At 48.8% G+C, this 26276-nt stretch overlaps 2 protein-coding genes across 2 annotated transcripts; one reads left to right on the forward strand and one right to left on the reverse strand.

The window, feature by feature from the left end:
- Positions 1-210: 210 nt before the first annotated feature.
- On the reverse strand, positions 211-18491 carry LOC119915907 (kinesin-like protein KIF20A). The gene is given in 29 exon segments (XM_038735712.1): positions 211-459; positions 832-968; positions 2852-2924; positions 3018-3080; positions 3163-3258; positions 4557-4618; positions 4621-4800; positions 4877-4951; positions 5042-5199; positions 5283-5446; positions 5621-5794; positions 5968-6092; positions 7951-8145; positions 8232-8349; positions 8439-8559; positions 9794-9897; positions 10894-11184; positions 11337-11499; positions 11580-11726; positions 11822-11893; positions 12071-12182; positions 15168-15240; positions 15386-15531; positions 15621-15663; positions 15742-15926; positions 16704-16842; positions 16924-17043; positions 18037-18126; positions 18381-18491. Coding segments are annotated over 29 exon segments (3615 nt in total). The 5' UTR covers positions 18486-18491; the 3' UTR covers positions 211-375.
- A 1091-nt stretch (positions 18492-19582) lies between these two features.
- bbs1 (Bardet-Biedl syndrome 1) lies at positions 19583-25421 on the forward strand. Its single transcript, XM_038735666.1, has 7 exons — positions 19583-19765; positions 20520-20913; positions 21017-21199; positions 21676-21807; positions 22885-22991; positions 23163-23283; positions 24119-25421. The coding sequence occupies exons 2-7, from the start codon at positions 20536-20538 to the stop codon at positions 24947-24949; spliced, it is 1752 nt and encodes a 583-aa protein (XP_038591594.1). The 5' UTR covers positions 19583-19765; positions 20520-20535; the 3' UTR covers positions 24950-25421.
- The last annotated feature ends 855 nt before the right edge of the window (positions 25422-26276 follow it).

A 26276-nucleotide genomic window follows, 5' to 3' on the forward strand; every position in this document is an offset into this window, starting at 1 on the left:
AATTGTTTATTTTGCTAGGCTTTTACTTTGAAGGCCCAGACAAACGTCTGCGCTTCCTTCACCAGCTGGTTCTTGTTTTATTGAATCTGAGGACAGTTTGTGGTGTTTGGATCTTCTCAGCCACCGTAGAAACGTTTCCTAGCAGTAAAGTAAAGCAGACGAGTGTTTCATTAGACAAAGGATCATTTTTATTTTCCATAAATCAATCGATTGTTGTCTCAACTCTTTATTGATCCCCAGCGATGAAAAACAAAGTACTGAACTAAAAATCAGACAGAAATACAAACTGTACAGATATTTCAACTCAAACCCTCAGAACCACTGACGGTTTGACAGAAATCTGAGGTTTAGTGTTGTCACATGATGGTGATGATGTCACTTCCTGCAGGTCTTGGACCGCAGCTGCCTCTTAATGATCAGGTGATCGCTCTCCTTCTCCTCCTCAGCTCCTCCGGACATCTGAAACAAAACTACACATTAAACTACAAAATAAAAGCATAGTGCGGATTTGAGTGCGAGCTTGAACTGAGAGATTGTGTATTTAAGCAATTATATGATTAGTTATAGTTTAGATTAGTAGTAGAAACAATATTTAGTTCAACATCCCTAACCCTAAGGGGAGGGTCCCATTTAATATTTGCTCGTCACCTTTAGATAGTTTATACCGTTCATCTCTGACATGAAACACTTCGCTTTACGATCTGCAACATGCAATGATTTGCTGACCTTATTACACATGTATTTTGCCTATGGATATTTAGCTCTGTGGCCCTCGCACTCCAGGTCTGCAACCCCGACAGGCCCTCAGAAAGAACACGCTAACCGTCTCACCATGTGTGGAGAGTCTAGCAGGGCATCCGAGGCGTCCTGCTTGTAAAGCTTCTTCCGTCCTCGTCTCGGTTTGGTTGCTGTGGTAACCGTCTCCTTCTCAACCGAATGTCCACTGACCAGACTGATGATATTTTTAGCTGCAGAGGGACAGAAGAAGAATTATTGAAATAAATAATTATCTACTCGGATCATGAACCGTAAAAAATCAACTTTTAAATTTAGCAGAAATCTGTCCTGCCATCGACCAAACAGGTAAATACAGAACGAACAGCAGGTCAGCTGCTCAGTTAACATCATTTGTCTAGTGACAGAGCAGCTCACTGCTGCAACACTCCGGGACAGACTGACACTGTATTGCCCCAGGTTGCCCAAACGTGCCGTCCCCCAGGTTGCCTAAACGAGCCCCAGGTTGCCCAAACGTGCCGTCCCCCAGGTTGCCTAAACGTGCCGTCCCCCAGGTTGCCTAAACGTGCCGTCCCCCAAACGAGCCCCAGGTTGCCTAAACGAGCCGTCCCCCAGGTTGCCCAAACGTGCCGTGCCCCATGTTGCCTAAACGAGCCCCATGATGCCTAAACGTGCCGTTCCCCAAACGAGCCCCAGGTTGCCTAAACGTGCCGTCCCCCAAACGAGCCCCAGGTTGCCTAAACGTGCCGTCCCCCAGGTTGCCTAAACGTGCCGTCCCCCAAACGAGCCCCAGGTTGCCTAAACGTGCCGTCCCCCAAACGAGCCCCAGGTTGCCTAAACGTGCCGTCCCCCAGGTTGCCTAAACGAGCCCCAGGTTGCCCAAACGTGCCGTCCCCCAGGTTGCCCAAACGTGCCGCCCCCCAGGTTGCCCAAACGTGCCGCCCCCCAGGTTGCCCAAACGTGCCGCCCCCCAGGTTGCCTAAACGTGCCGTCCCCCAGGTTGCCCAAACGTGCCGTCCCCCAGGTTGCCTAAACGTGCCGCCCCCCAGGTTGCCTAAACGTGCCGCCCCCCAGGTTGCCTAAACGTGCCGTCCCCCAGGTTGCCTAAACGTGCCGCCCCCCAGGTTGCCTAAACGTGCCGTCCCCCAGGTTGCCCAAACGAGCCCCAGGTTGCCCAAACGTGCCGTCCCCCAGGTTGCCCAAACGTGCCCCATGATGCCTAAACGAGCCGTCCCCCAAAAGAGCCCCAGGTTGCCTAAACGAGCCGTCCCCCAAAAGAGCCCCAGGTTGCCTAAACGAGCCGTCCCCCAAAAGAGCCCCAGGTTGCCTAAACGAGCCGTCCCCCAGGTTGCCCAAACGTGCCGTCCCCCAGGTTGCCTAAACGAGCCCCATGATGCCTAAACGTGCCGTCCCCAAAAGAGCCCCAGGTTGCCTAAACGAGCCGTCCCCCAAAAGAGCCCCAGGTTGCCTAAACGAGCCGTCCCCCAAAAGAGCCCCAGGTTGCCTAAACGAGCCGTCCCCCAGGTTGCCCAAACGTGCCGTGCCCCATGTTGCCTAAACGAGCCCCATGATGCCTAAACGTGCCGTCCCCCAAACGAGCCCCAGGTTGCCTAAACGTGCCGTCCCCCAAACGAGCCCCAGGTTGCCTAAACGTGCCGTCCCCCAAACGAGCCCCAGGTTGCCTAAACGTGCCGTCCCCCAAAAGAGCCCCAGGTTGCCTAAACGAGCCGTCCCCCAGGTTGCCCAAACGTGCCGTGCCCCATGTTGCCTAAACGAGCCATCCCCCAGGTTGCCTAAACGAGCCATCCCCCAGGTTGCCTAAACGTGCCGTGCCCCATGTTGCCTAAACGAGCCCCATGTTGCCTAAACGAGCCCCAGGTTGCCTAAACGTGCCGTTCCCCAAACGAGCCCCAGGTTGCCTAAACGAGCCCCATGTGCCCCAGGTTGCCTAAACGAGTCCCAGGTTGCCTAAACGAGCCCCATGTGCCCCAGGTTGCCTAAACGAGCCCCAGGTTGCCTAAACGAGCCCCATGAACAAGCTCAAACTGAACTTCAGTGTTTGAATGGAGAAGCGTTCAGGCTGGAGTTTTCTATATGAATTTAAAGTCGCACTGACCTTTGCTGCCCAGGATGGACGGAGACTTGGTGATCAACTCTCTGATGTTCTGAAGAGCCGCGTCTCTCTTCTCCTTTACCACAGAAGAAGAGTGGAGACACAGAGACATGTGACCACACATGTGACAGAGGAGGTGAAAAACCTTCAGGTGTGTTTGATTTCTCACCTGTTTGTTGTTTCGAGCGTTTCCTCTCACCCGGTTTCTCTTGTTCTCGCTGGACACCAGGCCCTGAAACACAGACACACGTCGGGGTTTCATTGAGGACTAACTGATATCAGGTGAGATCAGTGTAAAAGTGATCCTCACACACCTCCACCTCGCAGCTCTTCCTCTTCCTCCCTGTAGTTCTGGGGGTTTTCTTCCGGTCGGCCATGTTGGACCTCAGAGGAGAGTCGTGAACGTCCTGCTGTGGGCAGACAGGTCAAAGGTCAAAGGTGTCACAGCCACCAAATTAACTGACCTTTTCATAGTAGGTTCATACTTGTGATCATCAGTTAATATAATTTATGAACAACACATTTTCTCCAGTGTCTCAGATCTCAGTAAACAACAATCGTTGAATACCGTCAGTACACCGTGTACTGACTCGGTAGTGTCGTCTCGAGACCAGCTGATGAGCTAATCGGCATCTGCGTTTATAACAGATACGTGACCACTGATAAAGAAACAGACCGACAACCTTCCCTCTTTTAATGAGGGTTGAATAGTTTGCCCACCAGAGGGTGCTGTGCAGCTCCTCTGTTAACAACACCGCCTCACCACAGAAGAAAACAACCAGCTGACCGCAGTCTACCTGAGGAGGTAGAAACGCGGTGAGTCGGCCTTTTGTCACTTAAATAATTATAATAAAATCAGCCCCATCACTTCTCCTCTCCTGAAAACCTTCAGGACTTGCAAACCCTCCGGTGTTTCACCGCCCTCTCCCGGCTCACAGCAGTTTAATGTTACGCTAGTTGGGTGTTGAAAGCTTTGCGTGATAGATTTATTTCTGAAACAGTGCGGCAGTTTGAGCAAACGCTCCCCCATTTCTCTTTTTCAAATCACGTACAGCAGCTAATGCTGCCCGTCGCTACATTAGCCACAAAGCTAATGCCGTGTGGAGACAGCGGAGGAGCGCTAACGTTAATGAGCCGTTAGTTTGTAGTTATGGTCTGCGCGCCTGAAATGATTAAACCAGAGCGGCCGTGTAAATAAACGTGAGCTGAAAGAATCTAACACGGCTTCCTGTAGCTCCTCTTTGTGTGACTTTATAGATGTGAATAAACCACAGACTTTATATAAGAAGTGGGCGTGGTCATTGTGACGTCACCCGTTGGTTTGTGGACTGCGGTTTTAAAGCCTCGAGTTTGGCCTATTCGGCGCCGCCATGTTGATTTTTTGCAACGAGGAACATTTTTCAACTCTCGGGGACAGAAAAAATAAAATAAAAATGCTCAGCGCCTCATCACGCTGCTGGCGTTATTACCATGTTGTAAAAACGTGGCGCTCCCATTTGAAAGAATTTAAAATAAAAACGCTTTGGTGGACACGGGTCTTAGCGAACCGTCCGGATTCGCACTCTCAGAACAGGGTCCAGAGGAACGTGTCACGTTTTAATGCCTTTGTTCATCAAATCAACAGAGAAATAAAGAAACTCTCTAAAATGGCGTTCGAGTTAAAGCTCAGTAATAGTAAAATGAAGTCGGGTCTGTGACCTCAGCCCACCTGCAGGTTTCTCTCTCTCTCCTCCTTCAGTCTCTCCAGCTCTCTGTGTACAGCATCAACTCCCTGCTCCTCCTCCCCACCGCCGCCTCCTCCTGCTTCAGCTGTCTCCCTCTCTTCCTCTCCTGGAGTCTCTGGAGCTCCTCCTTCAGCTCCTCCACCACCGACACCTTCTCCTCCTCCTCCTGTCTGTTCTCCTTCTCCTCCTCCTCCCTCCCCTGCAGCTCTTCCTGCAGACGCTCCAGCTCTGACGAGGAGGAAACAAAGACTTCAGTTTCAGCCGGTCAGCTTCATGTTCTCGCCGTTTCAGGGGATGAAGATACCTTTTCTCAGCGTCTCCGTCTGCCGCTGGCTTTCTTCTATCAGTCTGTCCTTCTCCGACGCGACTCGCTGCAGCTCTGAGACAAACACAGGTCGTCCATCGTGAACACATCACAGGTTTTTATCCGCCCTCTCCCCAACTCTTCTTCTGATCTCCATCTTCTCACCTTCCTTCTCCGTCTCCTGGTCTCTCTTCTGCTCCTCCAGTCTCCCTCGCAGAGCTCCGCCCTCAGACTCAAGCTCCGCCCTCAGGCTCTGGAGCTGACGCGAGGATTCTGCCTTCTGATTGGCTAACTCCCCCCTGAGCTCGACACACCTGTTCTCACTTCAGAGGGAAGGACAACATGTGTTGACGGTGAACCAGCTGCTGTTTGCGGATCAGTAAATCAGTATTGAGAAGCTGCCCACCTGTGAGACAGAGTCTCCTCCAGCTGCATCTTTTCTCTCTGCAGATCTTGGATCTGTTGGGATTTCTGAGCCGACCTCTCCAGCGCTGCCAGGCCCTCCTTCTTCAGCTCCTCTATGGTGGCGTGGAAAACACTGCTGCTGCTGCTCTGTCCCGCCTCTCCCTCCTGAATCAACCAGTCAGTCAATCATCCACTAACACTGCTGCTCATGTTGTTTTTCAGCCGGCGTGTTCAGACGCTCAGCCCGCATGAGTCCAGCTGATCTGTCCTACTTCACAGTGATAAACAGACTAGCTTCATTAACAACAGATCGATCAAAGACAACAGAGCGGCAACAACCTTGAGTTCACGTCTCAGACGCTCCACTTCTTGTGTCAGACTGCTGATGGTGTTGGCCTTCTCCTCCGATTGGCTCTCCAGGTCCTGGAGGCGGGCCTTTGCAGTGCTGAGCTGCTCTGATAGGCTGTCACACCTGTCAGTCTGCTCTTTGAGCTGCGCCTGGAGACTCGTCATCTGGAAACAGAACAGTTTTAGCATGTTTCAGGTGCAGACGGGCGAATGAATGAATGAATGAGAGTTCATGACGGGTACGAGGTTCAGTTTGTGTTTGAGACGTGTTAACTGCAGGGCCGCCGTTAGCTGGGCGTACCTAATAAAGTGGCCACTGAGTGTTCGTGTAGCAGTACCTCTGTCTGCAGCTGGAAGATGCCGTTAACCAGAGCTTTGTTCTCCTTCGTCAGTCTGGATGTTTCCCTCTGCTCCGACTCCAGAGACGAAAACACAGACGCACAGTTTGGACACTGGTCCAGATCTACGGGGGGCAAACAGAGTCGTTACAGAGCTGAAGATCCGTCCCCGTGTGGTCGTTCCACCGGGTGTCCACAGACCGTTGGCCCTGCAGCGTCTTCCCCTTTAACCTCTAACATTCCTGCAAAACGCCTCTTCAAGGCAGATCCAGAGTAAACTGAATGTAGTTCTTGAACCATCTGGAGTCTCTGCCTGGTTTCTCTGAAAGAGACACTCTGGAGAGTCTGACCCAAAAGTCTGAATGACTGTAAGAACTACTGCAACTGATTAATACAAGTTTAAACTATAGATTTTTCATTTCCGCTTGAAAATGTTTGCTAACAAATGCCTGCAGACAGCTACAGCTGGGAAACACTGCAGGGCCGCAGCAGAAAGCCTAGAACAGGTTTACATTTCATACCAACACCATGAACAATGACTGTTGTCCACAGGTTTTTCTGATTGTCTGTCCCAGCGTATTTTTTCTAAAGCAGCCCCGCCGCTTTTCGCTGGTAGATCATGAACTTCCTACTTAAAGCTGGATATCGTTATTGTCAGAATCTTATTGGCTACAGGAAGCGCCGTCATCGGCACAGCTGGTTGCAATTGGCTCGTCCTACCCAGGAAATAACAGGGGCCGGCCCTTCCTCACAGCGCGGGCTCTCATTGGCTGCTGTAGGCTGTGAAAGGGACATGTGACCTACTATTGGGTCGGACCAGCTGTCAATCGAAAGGTCAGAGTTCAGCGGCTAATCTGACTACAAGCTGTCGTAGTTGTTTACATTCAAATCAGAGTTATTGCGGTTATGACGACGCACGAGCTGCGTCTGCCGGTGAATCTGAAGCGATGCGGCAGCCCCGAGGATTTACTGATGGAATCATGTGTTTTGGACTAAATGTTTTTACTGGATTGGATCGTCTGGACCTTTGACAGAGTAACAACGTTTCTGTTGGAATATAATCGATCGGTGGATTAAGTTACTGTGAGGCTTCACAGGTGAGTCGCGTCACTTTTGTTTGTGCTGGCTGGTCTGACAGAGGCGCCGATTGGACCCGCTGTGGTGATCGTATCTTGAAATGGTCGGTCGAATCACCAGGATTTTAGCTTTCAGACGGTGGATCTTATGACCCGACGGGCCGCTGGAATGTTAAGAGGTTAACGAAAAGAAGAAGCCTGACAGAATCTGCCACGTGCTCTACGCCGTACTAACCCCACCTCCCCAGAAATGTAACTACGCAACGCAGACCATAAGAACTGTGAGTGGTCGGCTTGGTAGCATCAGTTCCTCCGAGCTTTGAAGCCAGTTTTACCAACGGCTGTAAAACGGTGGATCTGACTCGTCTCACTATCAGAGTTCGATCCATTCGCTCGATAACACGCACAGTTTCAAGTTAGCGGAGGGCTAAACAGGAAGTTAGCCCGTCAGAAGTCAACACAGTGGACGCTAAAATGCCAACTACACCCCCCCTACTCTATGTATATAGTATAGTTATGTGGCCACGTGCGCATGTTCTGCTGTCGGCTATGGCGTAGACTGCACAGAACAAATCAGGCTGTGAAGGAGCCCTATCATACTGCACTGTCTTCTGATTGGCCAAGACCCTGAAGCGTGTTTACCAGCTGATCCAGCCTTGTTTGGCGTTTTCTTCTTTAGGAAAACCAGACAAGCTGAATTTGCCTTCACACCTGAAAAAGCTCTTTCCTGGCGACATATTGAACATCGATGTTCTGCTTCTGGAGCACATGACCACATACAGAAAACTCTTGGAACCAATCAGAACAGGGGAAATCTGAGGTTCTTTAAATCCGCCGACCTCCTGATTTTAAGCCTCGGCCACATCCGACAGTAACATGAGGACTCCTTTGAAGGTTCAGCTCCTACCCGTCAGCTTCTGCACGTTCTGCTCCAGCAGGAGCTGCTCCTTCTTCAGCTCCTCCACCTCCTCCTCCCGTCTCCTCAGCTCCTCCTCCAGCCCCCTCCTCCTCTCCTCCCTCTCTCTCAGCTCGCAGATGGTTTCCTCTTTCTTGCGGTTTTCCTCCTGCAGCCTCGAGATCTCCTCCTCCAGGACTGGCGAGACTGATGACAGAACACAGGCTTTACAGGTTAAACACCTGCTCCGTCAGGTGACCTCAGCCGTCTCGGCGTGCAGCGCTGTGCGTTACCTGCGGCGTGGGCGTGCTCCGTCAGGCAGCGTTGAACGCTCTGAGCGTCCTCTCTGACCTTCTGCAGGTCTTCAGTCAGCGAGCTGATGATTCCCTCCAACACAGTCGCCTGCTCCTCCTAACAAACACCAACCGATACTGTTATCAATCGCTCACGATCCCCAGCGGCGAGAAGAAATACAGTGGCGATAATGAAAGACGCGTCACCTTGCTGCTGTCGGCGCCGACGGTTGACAGGTCGACCGTCTTGCTGACCAGGTTCTTCAGGATCTCGACTCTCTTCTCGGCTCGCTCCTCCAGGATCTCCCTCTCCTTCTCCAGACGCTCGCTGAAGCAGAGAGGAAACAAACTGAACGTCTTCCTGTTTCCTATTGGAACATATCGTGTTTTATTAACAGCATGTTTGTCATTTTGTGATCACATCCACCTACATAATAACTTGATATTAACTTTTGCTCACCTGTGATTTACCAAAGTTACTAGTTTAGTTTTTTTTACTAGCCACATTAATGTTGTTTTTAATGATTGAAGGAGCTTAAATGTACTAATATGATCTTTAGGTCTGATAAGGCTGTGGAAAGTTCTTTTCCTTCTTCTTGAACATAATGAAAGTGCTGCATCAGAAACTCTGTTTATTCGTAACAGCAGTAAAGCTGTAATAAATGTTCTGCATTAGAAACAAAGAGCAAAGAATAAATTAAGGCAACAGGATTAAAATATTCTGTAGGCCCACTCTGGATAGTTGGTTCTCCTCAGAGCTCTGACTGGGTTTATGTTCCTCATCATGAAGCTCTGAGTAACTGCGTCCACCTGAAACGAGTTCGCAGCTCTTTATTTTCCTCACTGTTCCCGCACAAACGCGTGAGCACTTTTATTAAGACGTAGAAACGATGTGCTGCGAGGGCAGCCCTGCCACTAGGAACTCCACGTCCCTGGATCAGGAAGATCTCTAATGTTACAGCCTTTACAGACACTTTCCTCCTGCCTCTCCGTCTCCGCTCTGCCTTTTCTCTCGTGCGTGCGCGACCAGTTCCCGTTTTCCATATTTAGAGCGCGCACCATCGCGCGGCGTTACTGCGGGACAGAGTCAGTCTCCTGCTATTAGAAAAGGTCGCTTCCTCATCGCTGCCGCTGGTGAAGTTGATAATTAACAGCAGGTTAAACAGCCCTCGCTCCGCCGGCCGGCCTGTGACTTTAATCTCCACAGCGTCTTCTTGTTTACAGTGTTTTCGGTCAAGAGGCTTCACGAATGGACCAATGAGCAAACACTATGCGCAGGCAGTACTCATGGGAGTTGTAGTGTCTTCAAATTGCAATTCATTTGTTATTTCAGATGCATTTTGAAAACACTACAATATGTCAACACGCCTAAGTGGCTCATGGGAGTGACCGTTACCCGCCACGGTTTGGCCCTGATAACAAGATCAAAATGTTTAGTCCAGCGTCGTTGCACTACGCTGACGACACTGTTACAGTATCCAATTCAGAAACAAAGGGCCCCGGCGCCATCGTTACAGTCATTACCCCTCACGTGTCCTCGCAGCCGGTCACATGACTGTTACCTGTAGTCTTTCTCCATCTTGTTGAAGAGCTCCATGAACTCAGTGCTGACTTCCTCTCTGATCTGAGCCTCCAGAACCAATCGCAGCGCAGCCTCTCGGTCTGGCTGCACACACAGAACACCACGACAAGTCAAAACAAGTTACAGAACAACAAACGTTACTGATCAGAAATTACAATTTAGGAAAGATTACTTTCTCTGAAGTGTGAAGATTTTACACAACGATGAACTGAAACTATCGGAGACTCTGCAGGGAAAACCCTTTTTATTTCACACCTTCCTGAATCATGAAGACTTGTAAGTTCAAACGTTGCAGCTCATAAACGCTCTCCACCACGAGTCCACTCATCAACCAAAACATAAAGATCTGTTAACGACCCTTTTTCCTGCAGCAAGACAAACTAAAGAAGAAGTGACCTTTAAAAACGACGACCTCCATTAAAGACAGTGTTTCCCACAGGATTTAAAGAGACTATGGCGGGTGGACCTCGGAAGATTTGGTACATTTTAAAGTGAAATGCATTAATTTGGTGCAAAATTAAGAGGCTATCTATGAAGAACTTTGCACTCCAGTAAACTGTTTGAACATGACCCCACTGTAGAGCTGCAGACGAAACGGCAACAAAAGTCAACAAATGTATTTAATGTTTTTCCAGCAACCCTAAATCAAAGAATAGAAAATAAATAATTTCCCGAACATTTTATTGTTGTTGTGTCGGATGCCAAAGTGCGCGAGCTCACAGCAGCGCCCGCACGACACAACGTTAGAGCTTTGAAACATGATTATGAGATGTGTGAAAATATTTTCGGTTCATTTTGAAACTATGGAGGAGCAAATTAGACTGAAATGTTTTATATTTTTCATCAACGAATAAAAAAACAATAATGTGACAGACAGATAACAAAAATGAGACTAAACTGTAGATCTGGGGCTGAAAGTAGCAAAAACCAAATGAATAAAATTCAAATTACACATTTGTAAACGATGTAAACCGGCTCTGCTCGACCCCGCCATGGAGCTGGTTTCTCTGCTCGCCTGTCCACGTACTGTTGGCCGTGTAGTGAAGCGATCTTTAGAAAACCTTTAAATTAGAGCATTACCTTCTCTTCTTCCTCCATCGTCCGGTCCTCTTCCTCCTCCTCGTCTTCCTCACCTCCGGCCTCCAGCACGGTTCCCTCCATCGCACTCTCCTCCTCCTCTTCCTCCTCCTCGTCGTCCTCAACCTCCAGCACGTCTTCCAGGGTCGTCTCCCAGGCGACCAGCGAGCTCTTCCTGCCCCGCCCCGACACGTTCCTGCGCTGGTCGGCCTCGTCGATGATGATCGACAGCTCCATGGCCGACCTGTGGGGGGCGTCGTCCAGGACCGCGGGCCTGGAGTTCACCACCACCACCTGGACAGAGAGGCGTCGCCTTCGTTAAACCAACACGCCTGCGAGATTAGAGAGCCGCTGCCCGACCTGTGTGTGTGTGTGTGTGTGTGTGTGTGTGTGTGTGTGTGTGTGTGTGTGTGTGTGTGTGTGTGTGTGTGTGTGCGCGCGCTGACCTTCTGGGCGAGGGCGGAGAACTTGAGGACGTTGAGCGTCTCGTCGAAGCAGGACGGGTTCTGGTTGATGTTGACCACCATTGAGACCCGGCCGGCACCACAGAAGAAGAACTGCAGGAAGTGGGTCAGCTTGGACTCCCTGAAGGGGATGTGGTGCTGGAACCTGCAGAGAGTCAGATCAGCTGTTTCACATCCTTTCAGATATACCACACACAGACACACATGGCGGCGGCGGCGGCGTACTTGGCGTGCTGGTTCAGTCTCATGGCGTTGATGCACTTCCCCAGCGTCAGCAGAGAGCTGTTGATGTTTCCCGCTTCCTTCAGTCTCTCTCCGGTGTTGTGAGTCCGGGAGCATCTCTCGGAGCCGGCCAGGTCGCACAGCGCCAGCCTGAACACACACACACAACGATCATTAACACCCAGCACCGCAAGGCCGACCGCCACGCTGAGGTAACAAACCGCGTTAATGAAGGGCGAGCTTACTCGCTGATGCCGAGGACTCTGGGAACGCCGACGTCGTCCACTCTGAGGATCCTGATGGAGAAGATGCTGTGGCTGCGGAGACACACAAACCCTGATTACTCCTCACAGACTGATGCAGACTGTGCTGATGCAGCTAGCTGTTAGTTTCATGAGCACGTGTGCTTTTAAATCCGTTCCTCCAGCTGGACTTCCTGGATCAGGACCGACCGGACAGATCTAATGTTAGGGACTGAGTGAGCGGCAGCTGACCTCCTGCTGGACAGCTGGTTCAGTCTGGTGGAGGAGAAGCTCTGGTTCTTCTTCCCGATTTTCATGACTCTGTAGGCCTCCTCGGAGCTGTTCACCTGGACCCACCGCAGGTCTGAAACACGCAGCACACAAAAACAATCCTTTTAAATCATGACATAAAACTGGCTGGTCCTGTCCGTCATGTAAAGACCAACACGACTGTTGAAAAAGGAGTAAGTAAGTCAGTAAGAAGTAAGGAAGTAGCTAAGGAGGAAGGAAGGAGGAAGTAAGGAAGTAGCTAAGGAGGAAGTAAGGAAGTAGCTAAGGAGGAAGTAAGGAAGTAACTAAGGAGGAAGTAGCTAAGGAGGAAGTAAGGAAGTAACTAAGGAGGAAGTAGCTAAGGAGGAAGTAAGGAAGTAACTAAGGAGGAAGGAAGGAAGTAACTAAGGAGGAAGGAAGGAGGAAGGAAGTAACTAAGGAGGAAGTAGCTAAGGAGGAAGTAAGGAAGTAACTAAGGAGGAAGTAGCTAAGGAGGAAGTAAGGAAGTAACTAAGGAGGAAGTAGCTAAGGAGGAAGTAAGGAAGTAGCTAAGGAGGAAGTAGCTAAGGAGGAAGTAAGGAAGTAGCTAAGGAGGAAGTAAGGAAGTAGCTAAGGAGGAAGTAAGGAAGTAACTAAGGAGGAAGTAAGGAAGTAACTAAGGAGAAGTAAGGAAGTAACTAAGGAGGAAGTAGCTAAGGAGGAAGTAAGGAAGTAACTAAGGAGAAGTAAGGAAGTAACTAAGGAGGAAGTAAGGAAGTAACTAAGGAGGAAGTAGCTAAGGAGGAAGTAAGGAAGTAGCTAAGGAGGAAGTAAGGAAGTAGCTAAGAAGGAAGTAGCTAAGGAGGAAGTAAGGAAGTAACTAAGGAGAAGTAAGGAAGTAGCTAAGGAGGAAGTAAGGAGGAAGTAAGGAAGTAACTAAGGAGGAAGTAAGGAAGTAACTAAGGAGGAAGTAAGGAAGTAGCTAAGGAGGAAGTAAGGAAGTAGCTAAGGAGGAAGTAAGGAAGTAACTAAGGAGGAAGTAAGGAAGTAACTAAGGAGGAAGGAAAGAAGTAACTAAGGAGGAAGGAAGTAACTAAGGAGGAAGTAGCTAAGGAGGAAGTAAGGAAGTAACTAAGGAGGAAGTAAGGAAGTAGCTAAGGAGGAAGTAACTAAGGAGGAAGGAAGGAAGTAACTAAGGAGGAAGGAAGGAGGAAGGAAGGAAGTAAGGAGGAAGAAAGGAGGAAGTCAGGAAGGTAGAAAGGAGTAAATAAAGAAGGAAGGAAGGAGTAAATAAGGAGGAAGTCAGGAAGGAAGTAAGGAAGAAAGGATTAAGGAAGGAAGGAAGGAAGGTAGAAAGGAGTAAATAAGGAAGGAAGAAAGGAGTAAATAAGGAAGGAAGAAAGGAGTAAATAAGGAAGGAAGGAAGGAAGGAGTCAGTAAGTAAGGAAGGAAGGAAGAAAGGAGTAAGTCAGCAAATAAGGAAGGAAGGAAGGAGTAAGTCAGCAAATAAAGAAGGAAGGAAGGAGTAAGTCAGGAAGGAAGGAAGGAGTAAGTCAGGAAGGAAGGAAGGAGTCAGTAAGTAAGTAAGGAAAAAAGGATTAAGGAAGGAAGGAAGAAAGGAGTAAATAACTCAGGAAGGAAGAAAGGAGTAAATAAGGAAGGAAGAAAGGAGTAAATAAGGAAGGAAGGAAGGAAGGAGTCAGTAAGTAAGTAAGGAAGGAAGAAAGGAGTAAGTCAGCAAATAAGGAAGGAAGGAAGGAGTAAGTCAGCAAATAAGGAAGGAAGGAAGGAGTAAGTCAGGAAGGAAGGAAGGAGTAAGTCAGGAAGGAAGGAAGGAGTCAGTAAGTAAGTAAGGAAAAAAGGATTAAGGAAGGAAGGAAGAAAGGAGTCAGTAAGTAAGTAAGGAAAAAAGGATTAAGGAAGGAAGGAAGAAAGGAGTAAATAAGTCAGGAAGGAAGAAAGGAGTCATAAAGTAAGGAAGAAAGGAGTAAATAAGGAAGGAAGAAAGGAGTAAATAAAGGAAGGAAGGAAGGAGTCAGTAAGTAAGTAAGTAAGGAAGAAAGGAGTAAGTCAGCAAATAAGGAAGGAAGGAAGGAGTAAGTCAGCAAATAAGGAAGGAAGGAAGGAGTAAGTCAGGAAGGAAGGAAGGAGTAAGTCAGGAAGGAAGGAAGGAGTCAGTAAGTAAGTAAGGAAAAAAGGATTAAGGAAGGAAGGAAGAAAGGAGTAAATAAGTCAGGAAGGAAGAAAGGAGTAAATAAGGAGGAAGTCAGAAAGGAGTAAATAAGGAGGAAGTCAGGAAGGAAGTAAGGAAGAAAGGATTAAGGAAGGAAGGAAGGAAGGTAGAAAGGAGTCAGTAAGGAAGGAAGGAGTAAATAAGGAAGGAAGGAAGGTAGAAAGGAGTCAGTAAGTAAGTAAGGAAGGAAGGAAGGAGTAAGTCAGCAAATAAGGAAGGAAGGAAGGAGTAAGGAAGGAAGGAAGGAAGGAAGGAGTCAGTAAGGAAGGAAGGAAGAAAGGATTAAGGAAGGAAGGAAGGAAGGAAGGTAGAAAGGAGTCAGTAAGTAAGTAAGGAAGAAAGGAATAAGGAAGGAAGGAAGGAAGGAGTAAATAAGTCAGGAAGAAAGGAGTAAATAAGGAAGGAAGAAAGGAGTAAGTAAGGAAGGAAGGAAGAAAGGAGTAAGTCAGCAAGGAAGGAAGGAAGGAAGGAGTAAGTAAGGAAGGAAGGAAGAAAGGAGTAAATAAGGAAGGAAGGAAGGAGTAAATAAGGAAGGAAGGAAGGAGTAAATAAGGAAGGAAGGAAGGAGTAAGTAAGGAAGGAAGGAGTAAATAAGGAAGGAAGGAAGGAAGGAAGGAAGGAGTAAGGAAGGAAGGAAGGAAGGAAGGATTAAGGAAGGAAGGAAGGAAGGAAGGAAGGAAGGAGTAAATAAGGAGGGAAGGAAGGAAGGATGGATAGGAAACCACAGTTCCCACTTGGAACCGGTTCTTGATACCAAACCCTGCTTTGCGGGAGGTCCAACCTGAAGGACTGGATTTAAATCCGTCTCTTGACTAAACCTCGTCCGCACATCCAGTTTGGACCGAAGACACAAACACGGCGTGTTACCTTTGATGAAGGAGTTCCCCTTCACGTCCTGAGACAGACGCAGCACCGTCCTCCTGTGGTGTCCGCCGGGAACCTGCACAGATCAGTGAGACGATCAATCAGTGAGACGATCAATCAGTGAGACGATCAATCAGTGAGACGATCAATCAGTGAGACGATCAATCAGTGAGGACGCCGTGTCCGGTCCGAGCTCTGGCTCCAGGCGAGCCGCGCGTTACCTGTTCCAGCAGGTCGTGGATGTTGTCGTTATAAATCTCACAGAAGGAAACCCAGACGGAGAAACGGACGTTTGAGTCGACGTCCAGGCAGAAGCTGTCGGCTTCAGAGACGCCGTTCAGGCTGCTGTCGCTGCTGAGAGACGAGCCTGAGCACACAGAGAGACGGTGAGTACTCGGGTTAAAGCGTCACGTGCTGAAGCGGCCGATCGCACTCCAGAGTAAGAAAATCACTGACCGTCGAGGAAAGCGGATCTTCCAGACGTCTGGTTTCTGTCGCTCTGCGGAGACAAAGAGGACACTAGTTGACACCACATCCTCACACCGTGGACACACCTGTTCTGTTTTCCAGGCCCGACCTCTTTCAGCAGCCTCAGCAGGTTCCTCTTGCTGCTGATCTCCGCCGCCTGCTGGTCTGGAGTCAGCCTGCTGACGTCTCTGCAGCGCTGAGGCTTCAGATCGGACCGGCCGTACAGGCGACCTTCAATGCTGTTAAAGATGACCGACAGAGACCTGGGCAACAGGCCGGAGTCGTGGTCCGGACCTGAGAGGCGGACGGGAGGAGAGGCAGACGGTCAGACCAGGACAGCAAGTGGGCCAACATTAGGGGTCAACATCAGGTCTGGTGGCTTCGAATGTTTGTGGTTCAACGGTCTCTCTGCAGGGCTCATTATGCTGTCAGACCCCGTACTAACAATGTGACCCCGTCAGCCTGTTCTGCTGCACACCGCTCGCTCAGTACCGACGTCCTCCCCGTTAGTCGCATAGACGCAAAAACAAAAGGGTCCAGGTTGTAACGGTTCCCTCTGAGTGAGCGGGTCACTCAGAGAAACCAGGTAATGTGAGAAGGCGTTTACGGCGACCTATAAATGTGTGTACATGCAGCAGGTCTGGGATCAGGTTCCTCTCCTGCACCGACCTTATTCTGAAAGTCTTATTTTAACTGACGGAGCAGGGAGAGGACGCAGCTCAGGCGAACCCAAACTGAGACTCCCTGAGGCGGCTCCGACGATCTCCGTCATCCTGCTCACACGCCGAACAGGAGAAACCTGCCTGAGCAAATCAGATTTCTCTAATCTCCTACGGCGCCGACGACAGAAACTACGTTCACGGATCTTTTAAGAAACCAGCTGACTGTAAACTGGTTAGTGAGCGAACAGCTGAATGAGCTCACGGTGAGTATTTCTGTTACTACTTAACCACTTTAGGCTGCTGAGCTCTGAACCATCTGTAGGGGTTTTGGACCTGGAGAATCTTGTTATTAATTATCAATTATTTTTTCAGACAGCTAAGAGACGGATCGACAGGTTGTGTTTCTGACCCAGGAATGTGAAGGTCTTTCCGGCGTTGGTGACTCCGTAGGTGAACACCAGACAGTTTCCTCCCTGCAGAACGTCTCGGACCAACCCACGAACCGAGCCCTCGAACACCTTCCTCTGACTGGCCTCCGGCTCGAACACCTCGACAACAAGCAGAGTTCAACATGAACATGTTTGTAAAGCGAAGCCGCAGCGCAGACGGACCGGTGATGTCAGACGTACCTGCGTGAAGGTGAACCTCTGTGCCGTCTGTGGGAGGGACTTCTCATTCTGTCGGTTTGATTGACAGCTCCTGGGAGCCTTCAGGACCACAGTGTCGGGCCCCTCGATGGTGACGCACCCCTGAAGAGCAAAATACAAAGATGGAAGTTTTATCAGACAGAATCTCACAGTAAAGGTCTAGATACTCCGAGAAGATGTTAGAAAGCAGAGGTCGTCACGTCTAAATCACATGATCATTATTATATTATTAATTATTAGCAATGAACAACAATATCTAAACCACAGCTGTGTCATTAGAGCTAACGATTGTTTTCCTACAAATCACAATTATACAAAGAAAAGGATTAAATCTGGAACCAGCAGCTTTCACAGTTCTGCCTTAAATCAACGATCAGTGTCTCTAATTATCACCACATACCAATAAAAGCAAACTGAAAACGTGCGACTGGATCTTCTCCTGAATGTTAGGAGGCGACAGGGCTGAACAATTTACAGAAATCGCAATATGGCCGACCGCAATTTTGAAAACGCAGGAGGTGGAATATTTTGTTAAAGTTGAAATGTGTGTTAAGAATATACTGTTTTAAATGAAATAACTGATGTCCTGGCCGACACGTCATGTTCTACAGACAACATCTTAGTTTGGGACAGATCTGCAGAAATCCCTCCGTAATCACTTAAATGTGTGTTTCAATGACAATTAGATTAACAATGAAAATAATTCCTTTTAATATCAAAAATCATAACGCATTGTATATTTTCCAGTATCTTTCAGCCCTGTTAAATATTAATAACAATAATTTCCCTTGGAGGCATTAATAAAGTATGTCTTCTCCTTCTATACATTACTTTCACTTGATAAATTATCCATGACAAGAGGGCTTGTCAGACGTGTTCACCTTGACTGTTTTTATTATTATTATGCATATTACATATCATTATTAGTTTAACTGAACTAAAAACCATAATAATAATAATAGTTTTGTATGAACAGCCATTAATGTTTCATCTGTACCAGTCCTACAAAGTGTGTGTGTGAGTGTGAGTGTGTGTGTGTGTGAGTGCGTGTGTGTGTGAGTGTGTGTGTGTGAGTGAGTGAGTGCGTGTGTGTACCTGTGAGCCTCCGTTGTCGCTCTCGGCTGCAGTGAACGGTCGAACCCTCAGGTAAACCTGCAGGTTCTCCGTCTGCGACTGAACGCTGTCCTGAAGAGAGAGAATCAGCTTTACTGCCAGGTATGTGTGCACATACGAGGAATCTGAGTCAGGATTGTACATTGCTCACGATGTGCTCAACGAACTCATACAAAAATACAATAATAAAATAAAATCAGACACAGACTTCAGTGTAGACAAAAACAATATGACATATTGACACATAGTGCAGTGAGCAGAGTGCAAAGGAACAGACGGAACCCTGAGAACCTCCTGCAGAACCACAGACAGAGAGAGAGACAGACCTGCGCTGGTAGAGCACTGAATTCACCCAGCAGATCTCTCCTGATGTCGTCCACCTCCACCGGCCCGACTCTCTCCGGCTTCCCAGCCAAACAAGACTCCATCATCTTCTTCTAACAACAACAACATGTAAGCATCAGTCACATCCTGCATCATTCCTTCAATCCCCACCTCCACTTCTCTAACAGCGCCCTCGTCTGTTCAGTCGGTGACATTAAAACCAAAGTCTTGACTCTGTTAAAGATCAATAATTAACGTTACAAACGACCGTTTCCAACTGTTGACGAACAGGAAACCACATTTTAAAGGTGGATATCTTTAACAGGCATGTGTGATGGAGATTATATCTATGCCGATTTTCAGTGGAACTTGATTTAAAATATTTATTCATTAACCTTCTGCGTTGGATGTAAGCAAACCGGTCAGCGAGAGACATTTAACGTTAAATGTTCAGATATTTAATCGGAGTTCGGCGTGAAGATCAACAATAACAGAACATATCCGAGCTAGTTAAATTAAATGAGCTGTAAACAGTTTCAGTATTTCATAATATAATAATTCACACATGATTCGTATTTATTAACAGCAGCTAACTGCAGTAAATAAGATTTAAAGATCATTTTTAAAACCAGTTTGCTTTGTTGTTAGCATTAGCCACAACTAGCTGGCTAACGTTAACCCTCGTGTATTTGTTTTGTTAACGTATTTCTCAGTACAAACATCACGTAAACATCACAGCTGTAAGACTTAAACAGACATTTTATCGAACTTTAACTCACGCTGGGTTTGTTTTATTTCCCCCAAAAGAGTAATTTAAGCAGGAAACATCTAGAGGCAGTCGGTAGCGTTAGCTCTCGCTGCTCCTCTACGCGGTCTACTTTTTAAACTGGGACCGGAGGACCAATCAGACGACGAGCACCGGGAGACGTCAGGCAGATATCGTTCAAACGATCTCGCGAGATTATGTTTATCGACTTAAAAGGAATCAACAAAAACATAATTTTTTCCTGAGTGTACTGGACGTCTCTGCGTGCAGGTTTACAGAAAACTCTTGTTGTTTTATTTTACAGTATTTATAGCCGCGGATTCCTAAAAGGTAAACAGTAAACGTGAGAGTGACGTCATCGGCCGGGGACAGAGGTGGCGGATTGGAAGCGGATTTAGGGATCAGGGTTTCGGAGACGGCAGCCGCACCTGGACCACCTTACCCGGGTCACTCCTGCCTCTGCGGACCCGTTTCATTCAAGAGACGTCGCGCCGCTTCGTGATAAACGCCGGTAAAACACGTTAGGACGTCGCGAGGACACGCAGCAACACGGTTTCCTTGACAACGGTGCGGGCGCGTCATTGCCGATCAGCTGCTGACAGATTATTGATCCACGCGGCGGTGAGTGTAATCCCGCAGCTTTAATCCCGCACTCTTCACTGCAGCTGGACTCTCACACGCAGAGAGCTTCAGCGTCAGCAGGTTGCGTTTAAGGTGCTGCAGTAACAACACGGTCAACATGCAACAGGTTTACCTGAAGAACGGCTGCAGGTGACCCGAGCCTGTTCAGGAAGTTACAGTATGAGGCTGTACTGTTAGCCTTTAACTGCTGGATGACACAAGGTTGTTAAAATGGAAAAGACCTGGGGGAAGATGAGCCAGATATTAAATATTTAAATATTATAAATTTAGATCTGTGGATGTAAATCTTGGCATAAATGATCAAATTAAAACTTACATTCTTATACAGTAAATGTTACCAAGTACAGATCTACAGACATGTCTCCACAGTTTCTGGGTGTGATGGCAGAATAACCGGGCTGCAGTTTCCTGGATTTTACAGGGTAGGAACGCTGGAGAATCTCCCTGACTTTAGTCACCAACAGTCTGCTTCTCTACATTTATCTGACCGCTGTAGTTTCTTAAGATTTTACACCTAAAACATAAGAAGTGTTTGTTCATACTGGATATAAAATACTCATATTTGCACACCCTGGTATGAAACCAGGTGCAGATAAACGAGTGTAAATGAAATAATACCAGTAAGCAGCAGCTGGTTGAAACCCAGTTTATTCACCGACTGCAGATGATCGTGGCTCGATGTAGACTTCACGTCATGTTTGTGGTGTTGACCCTGGCCTCGCCTGTCCCGCAGGTGTCACGCTGCCACCATGTCGTCCGGGGACTCGAGCGGTGACGGTGGGAAGTGGCTGGACGCTCACTACGACCCGGTGGCGGGCCTGTACACCTTCTCCTCCTGCGTGGACCTGGCCGACCTGAGCGGCGACGGGGAGACTCGGCTGGTGGTGGGGGACCTGGGCTCCGGCTCGACGGGCATGAAGCTGAAGGTGTACCGGGGCACGGCGCTGATGAGCGAGAGCACCCTGCTGGACCTGCCCGCCGGCCTCGTCGCCTTCTTCATGGACCTGCACGAGCCGCGCATCCCCGCCGTGGCCGTGGCGTCCGGGCCCTGCATCTACGTCTACAAAAACCTCCGTCCGTACTTCAAGTTCACGCTGCCCGGCCTGGAGGTCAACACGCTGGAGCAGGTCTGTGTTTCTGTGGGGACGCACATGTTACGCCTCACACCGTTCATTCGTGATCAAAGCCGACTGCGCCTGTTGATGTTGTGCTGCTCTCTTGATTGGTCAGGACGTGTGGCGGCAGGTGAGGGAGGGTGAGATCGACCCTCTGACCCTGAAGGAGATGTTGGAGAGCATCAGGAAGAAGGCCGACGTCCCGCTGTCCGTCCGCTCGCTCAGGTTCCTCTCTCTGGAGACCGCCGACATGGACGAGTACGTCCACCTGCACAAACAGCAGCCAATCAAACGGCAGGTAAACCTCAGGAGGATGTCCGTATGAGTGATGATGATTTACGTGATCGAATCGCGTTGTGTGGATGATTTGCATTGATGAGCAGCTGAGAGTGAACGTGATGCCGGTTTCACACGCACAACGCCACTAACGCGTGAATTACATGGTTGGACTGCTCGCATGAGCGTTCACACACGATAAACACAACCCGCCATTACTGCAGCTGTGTGAACCCAAATGAGGTGAATTTGTTGCAATAAACGGATCAAACTGATGCTGGCGTGTTTAAGATTCAGGCTTCGTCAGGCCTGTCGGCAAGATGTTTTCAGATTGGCAGAAAATCGCGTCCCTTGGCGCCTTTGCCTTGTCGCCGAGGCCAACGCTCGCGTCACGTTGTGTCTGAAACCGGCATCACTCTGCAGCGATGTAGAGAGCGGAGGTGGTTTTATTAAGAGTTACTGATATTTTAAGGCGGTATCGCCGCCCCTGTGTTTCAGACCGTCATCACCTGCATCGGGACTCTGAAGAAGAGCACGGCCGACGAGGACGGCGTCAGCTGTCTGGTGATCGGCACGGAGAGCTGCGACGTCTACGTCCTCGACCCCGAAGCTTTCATCGTCCTCTCCAAGGTGAACTCGCATCACACGCTGGAACACAGCTACTGGTCTGAACCGGTCCTAAAGACCTAAAGAGTTTATGAACAGATCCGCCTGACCTGTGGAGTACCACAGGGTGCCAAACTGGGCCCCTACTCTATGTACTGTAAAACTTTAGCTTGTTTCAGTCCCTGAACTCACCCGGCCTTTATTTGGGACGTGCCTTTAATCCCTTTCACGTAAATCTCTTGCTGGAACAGGAAACAGGCTGCTGTTGAATTGTTTATTTCAACCAGTCTGAAAATTACTTGTATAAAAAATTAGGCTATCGGATAAAATTCATTTGATGTCGGCCAGCCTCATGCACAGAGAGAGCGAAGATAAAAGCCGAACATTCGCGCCGTTATTTCAACTGGGATTCATTTTTATGAAAAAACGTTTTGATTCTTTTGATTGGTGGACTAAAGGAATGTACACACATTTAGACTTTATGTCCGCCTCACAGGTCGGGGGTCACCACTTTTTTACATCTCCCATGCCAGTAAATGTGAATGAATAATACTTTGGTGCTCACTGTTTCCATAAGATGAACTGATAAAGAGAATCTAAGTGATTTAACGACACGGAGAGTGTCCATACGGACAGATGTTATATATGTGTGCATTAGCTCATGCAGGTGACTTTGTGGGCTTTTAGAGGCTTAATACATCCAGAGAACTTCTATAAAATCCAGACCAGGCTTCTAATTGAGACCAGCGTTTATTTGTCCAAACATGGAGCCCACAGCAGAACAGTCTAACTGGGTCTCTGCTGTTAATTTACGGTAGATGTATTTAGAGAACCAAGCATTTCTTTCTAACTTCTCCTGCATGTTTACATTTTGTCTCGATCAGTTCAGTGTAACGTCCGTTTCCACAGCCCCTCCATCGTGTGAGCTCAGTATGCAGTTTTGCTCATGTGAGGACAGTTAAATAAATATTAAAGTAGATCACATGACAACAAAGTAAACCCTCTCTGAGGAAAGCCATGAGACGTGGCTGAAAGCTTCAGTAAGCTGGACCTTGAGCATTCCTGTGAAGCTTCTCTAACGTGTCCGTGTGACTGTTCAAGATGTCGCTGCCCGCCGCTCCCACCTTGATGGACGTGACGGGACAGTTCGACGTGGAGTTTCGCATCACGGTGGCGTGTCGCAACGGCAACATCTACATCCTGCGCAGGTGAGACTGACAGAGAGAGGGAGGAGACTCACCTGGAAGTGAAGGCCGAGGAAGGTTTACACGACCTCAGGCTGTGACATCAAACCTTTTTGATCCCAGTTTGATCCCGTAGCTCTTTCAGGTTGAAAGATGAAATAACATCTGACAGATGTTTGTGCTGCTGCTCCACAGGGAGTCGGAAAAACCGAAGTACTGCATCGAGCTGCCGTCTCACCCGGTGGGTCTGGTGAGGGTCGGGAAGAACGTGGTGGTCGGCTGCACCGACGAGAGCCTGCAGGGCTTCACCCAGAAGGTAAAACTCATGAGCTTTAGATTCGTGATGTCTGAGTAGGAAACAGTTCGATCGTCGATGTGTTTACAACACAGGGCTGTGTAACGAGATGAAGGTGCAGATCCTGAAGGCTGGAGGTCGGGTCAGTTCTGTGAAGAAGACCCGTCACTACGCTGCTTTACTTTTTAATACTGAAACTGTGTTTTTTTTTTAATGCTGTCATTCAGGAAGCAAAAGAGGTGCAACACAACAGCGTCCCGTCCCGCCAGCGCCCCCGTTTCACAGACGTTGATTCGGCTTTATCACTACGTCTGCTGCCGGCTGAACAACAGAACACACATTTTATACAGCGAGGCGGAATAACAGCACAACAATCCTTAAACAGGCTTGAGAGGAGCTCACGAGGGACAGATCAGGTCCCGGTTTGACCAAAATGTCCCAGGAACTAAATCCGGAGCAAAATGAGTTATAAAAAGTTACAGCTTCTGATCTGAGTCTACAGTCATGCTAACAGTTCTGTGGGGCTGTATTTACTAACATGCTCACAGTGACAGTTCAAACAGGTTAATGTTCACCATCTTAGCGTAGCATGTTAGCATGCTAACAGTAGCTAATTAGCAGTAAACACAGCTGAGGCTGATGGGAATGTCTTTAGTTCTGCAGGTATTTGGTCATAAAGTGTTGAACCCGTTAACATGAAAAATTATTAAAGTTCATCCTGAGGAGAACATGAAGGTCTGAACCAGATGTCATCACAACCCGTCCGTCGGTGTTTCAGTCTGGACCAGAGGACAGACAGACTGACATTAAAGCGCTGCGCTGCTAACAGGCTAACAGTTCTCTCTTGTGTCTTCAGGGGAAGAAGCTGTGGAAGGCCGTCCTCCCCGCTCCCATCATCACCATGGCTGCCATGGACCTCCCCACCAGGGGCTTCCAGGCGGTTCTTGTGGGTCTGGCCAACTGTGAGGTCCAGCTGTACCGGGACAAGAACCTGCTGAGCACCATCAAGACGCCCGACGTGGTCACCAGCATCTGCTTTGGCCGGTACGGGCGCGAGGACGGGACCCTCATCATGACCACCAAGGGAGGGGGCCTGATGGTGAAGATCCTGAAGAGGACAGCGGCCTTCGAAGACAGGGACACCGCCCCCGGGCCGCCGCTGGCCCAGAGCATCCGCCTCAACGTGCCCAAGAAGACCAAGCTGTACGTGGACCAGACACTGAGGGAGCGCGAGAATGGCCTGGCCATGCACAACGCCTTCCAGATGGACCTGAGCCGCCTGCGTCTGGCCACCGCCAAAGCCTACGTCAAAGCCCTGGAGTCCAGCCTGACGCCGATGTCCTCCAGCCTCACCGAGCCGCTCAAGATGAACGCTGTGGTGCAGGGTCTGGGCCCATCCTTCAAACTGACCCTCAACATCCAGAACACGGCAGCATGTCGGCCCGTCATGAACCTGGCCATCAGCTTTCTGTACGACGAGAGCCTGTACAGGATGAGGAACTCGTACATGAGGATCCCCCTGCTGGTGCCCGGACTCATCTACCCGGTCGAGACCTTCGTGGAGTGCACCAGCGACATGGGCATCTCTGACATCATCAAGGTGTTCGTGCTGCACGAGGGGAAGAGCTCCCCGCTGCTGACCGCCCACATCAACATGCCCGTCAGCGAGGGACTGACGCTCAACTGACGACTTTATTACCCCTTGTAGTCGGTTCAGATCGAAGTCGCTTCGAATCCGCTCCAGAGTCTGTGACCGAGACCACTTCCTGTAAAGGATCTGAGTGTGGTTGTTTTGATCTGCACATGAGTAAGTTGTGTCTAAATTGTTGTGTCTGCAGAGACAACTCGTACCAACCGACCGACCGGAGTCTAATTCAGCCGGACTAACTAACACCCTGAGACTGGTTTAAAACAAGACTCTCGGTCCAGTCAGACCACCAACAGGACCGTGAGAGAGTAGATGTCTTGACTGCTGATAGATTTATGTTAAGAAAGCGATCTCTGATCTGTAGAAGTGCTGTGTAGCCTGTATATAAATATTAGATCATCTGGTGACCACGGTAAACCCGTGTCTGCAGTTTAACGTGGTCCCCTATTTGTAATGTTGTCAATATATTTATAAAAGATCCAGTCTGGACTAATAAAGCTGATTAAAGCTATTTCTTGGTGAACTCTTTGTGACTCGGGAGAAGATCAATGAACAGGTTCAGTAAAGTTGGCTGGAGAATTGGAGCAGCGGGGGCGGGATTGTATTTCCTCTACCGCACTGTTGTGACGAAAAAAGAGCTGAGCCAGAAGGCAAAGTTCTCGATCTAGTTATCAGTTTTCATTCCTACCCTCACCCATGGTCAGGAAGGCCGGGTCATGACCGAAAGAACTAGATCGCGGGTACAAGCAACCGAAATGGGTTTTCTCAGGAAGGTGGTTGGCGTCTCACATAGAGATGTGGTGGTGAGGTGAGAAGCGAAGTCATCTGTGAGGAACTTGGAGTAGAGCCGCTGGGAGGGGAAGAAGCAGGACTAGGTGGAGAGACTCCATACTGGCCTGGGAACACCTCGGGATCCCCCAGTCAGAGCTGGTTAATGTGGGACAGGGAGGTTTGGGGTCCCTACTGGAGCTGGTGCCCCTGATACCAGACCCCAGATAAGAGGTTGAAGATGGATAGTTCAGTAAAGTGGCAACTGACCTGCTGTCTGTGGGTCCATGTAGAGCTGATGATGCAGGACAACATCACCAAAACGGTCCAATCAGTGAGGCAGGCTGTATGACGTCACGTTTCCTCCTGTAGGTTTGGAAAAAGAAATAAAAGAAAGTGAAACAGTGCCACCTGCTGCTCTGCTGACCTGAGCCCAGAGCAGCTCCATTTAGAAAATCATGAACTTAAATGCATCAAATCAAATAATCAAATTCCACATGAACGTTTTTACTCCTCACAGAAACTCTTTTCTACCACATGGAAGGTTTCCGGTTCACTGGTGACTGTTTCAGATCTTTGTAGATGTTCCCAGAACCTG

The sequence above is a fragment of the Micropterus salmoides genome, unplaced genomic scaffold (genome assembly GCF_014851395.1).
Source record: "Micropterus salmoides isolate LMB-PRFRI ecotype aquatic unplaced genomic scaffold, ASM1485139v1 Ms_hic_scaffold_21, whole genome shotgun sequence".
NCBI lineage: Eukaryota > Metazoa > Chordata > Actinopteri > Centrarchiformes > Centrarchidae > Micropterus > Micropterus salmoides.

Coding starts and splice junctions, on each gene's coding strand:
- bbs1 (XM_038735666.1), top strand. CDS start 20,536: ATGTCGTCCGGGGACTCGAGCGGTGACGGTGGGAAGTGGCTGGACGCT. Junction 21,200..21,675: donor AGCAGCCAATCAAACGGCAG/GTAAACCTCAGG, acceptor CCTGTGTTTCAG/ACCGTCATCACCTGCATCGG. Junction 21,808..22,884: donor CTTTCATCGTCCTCTCCAAG/GTGAACTCGCAT, acceptor TGACTGTTCAAG/ATGTCGCTGCCCGCCGCTCC.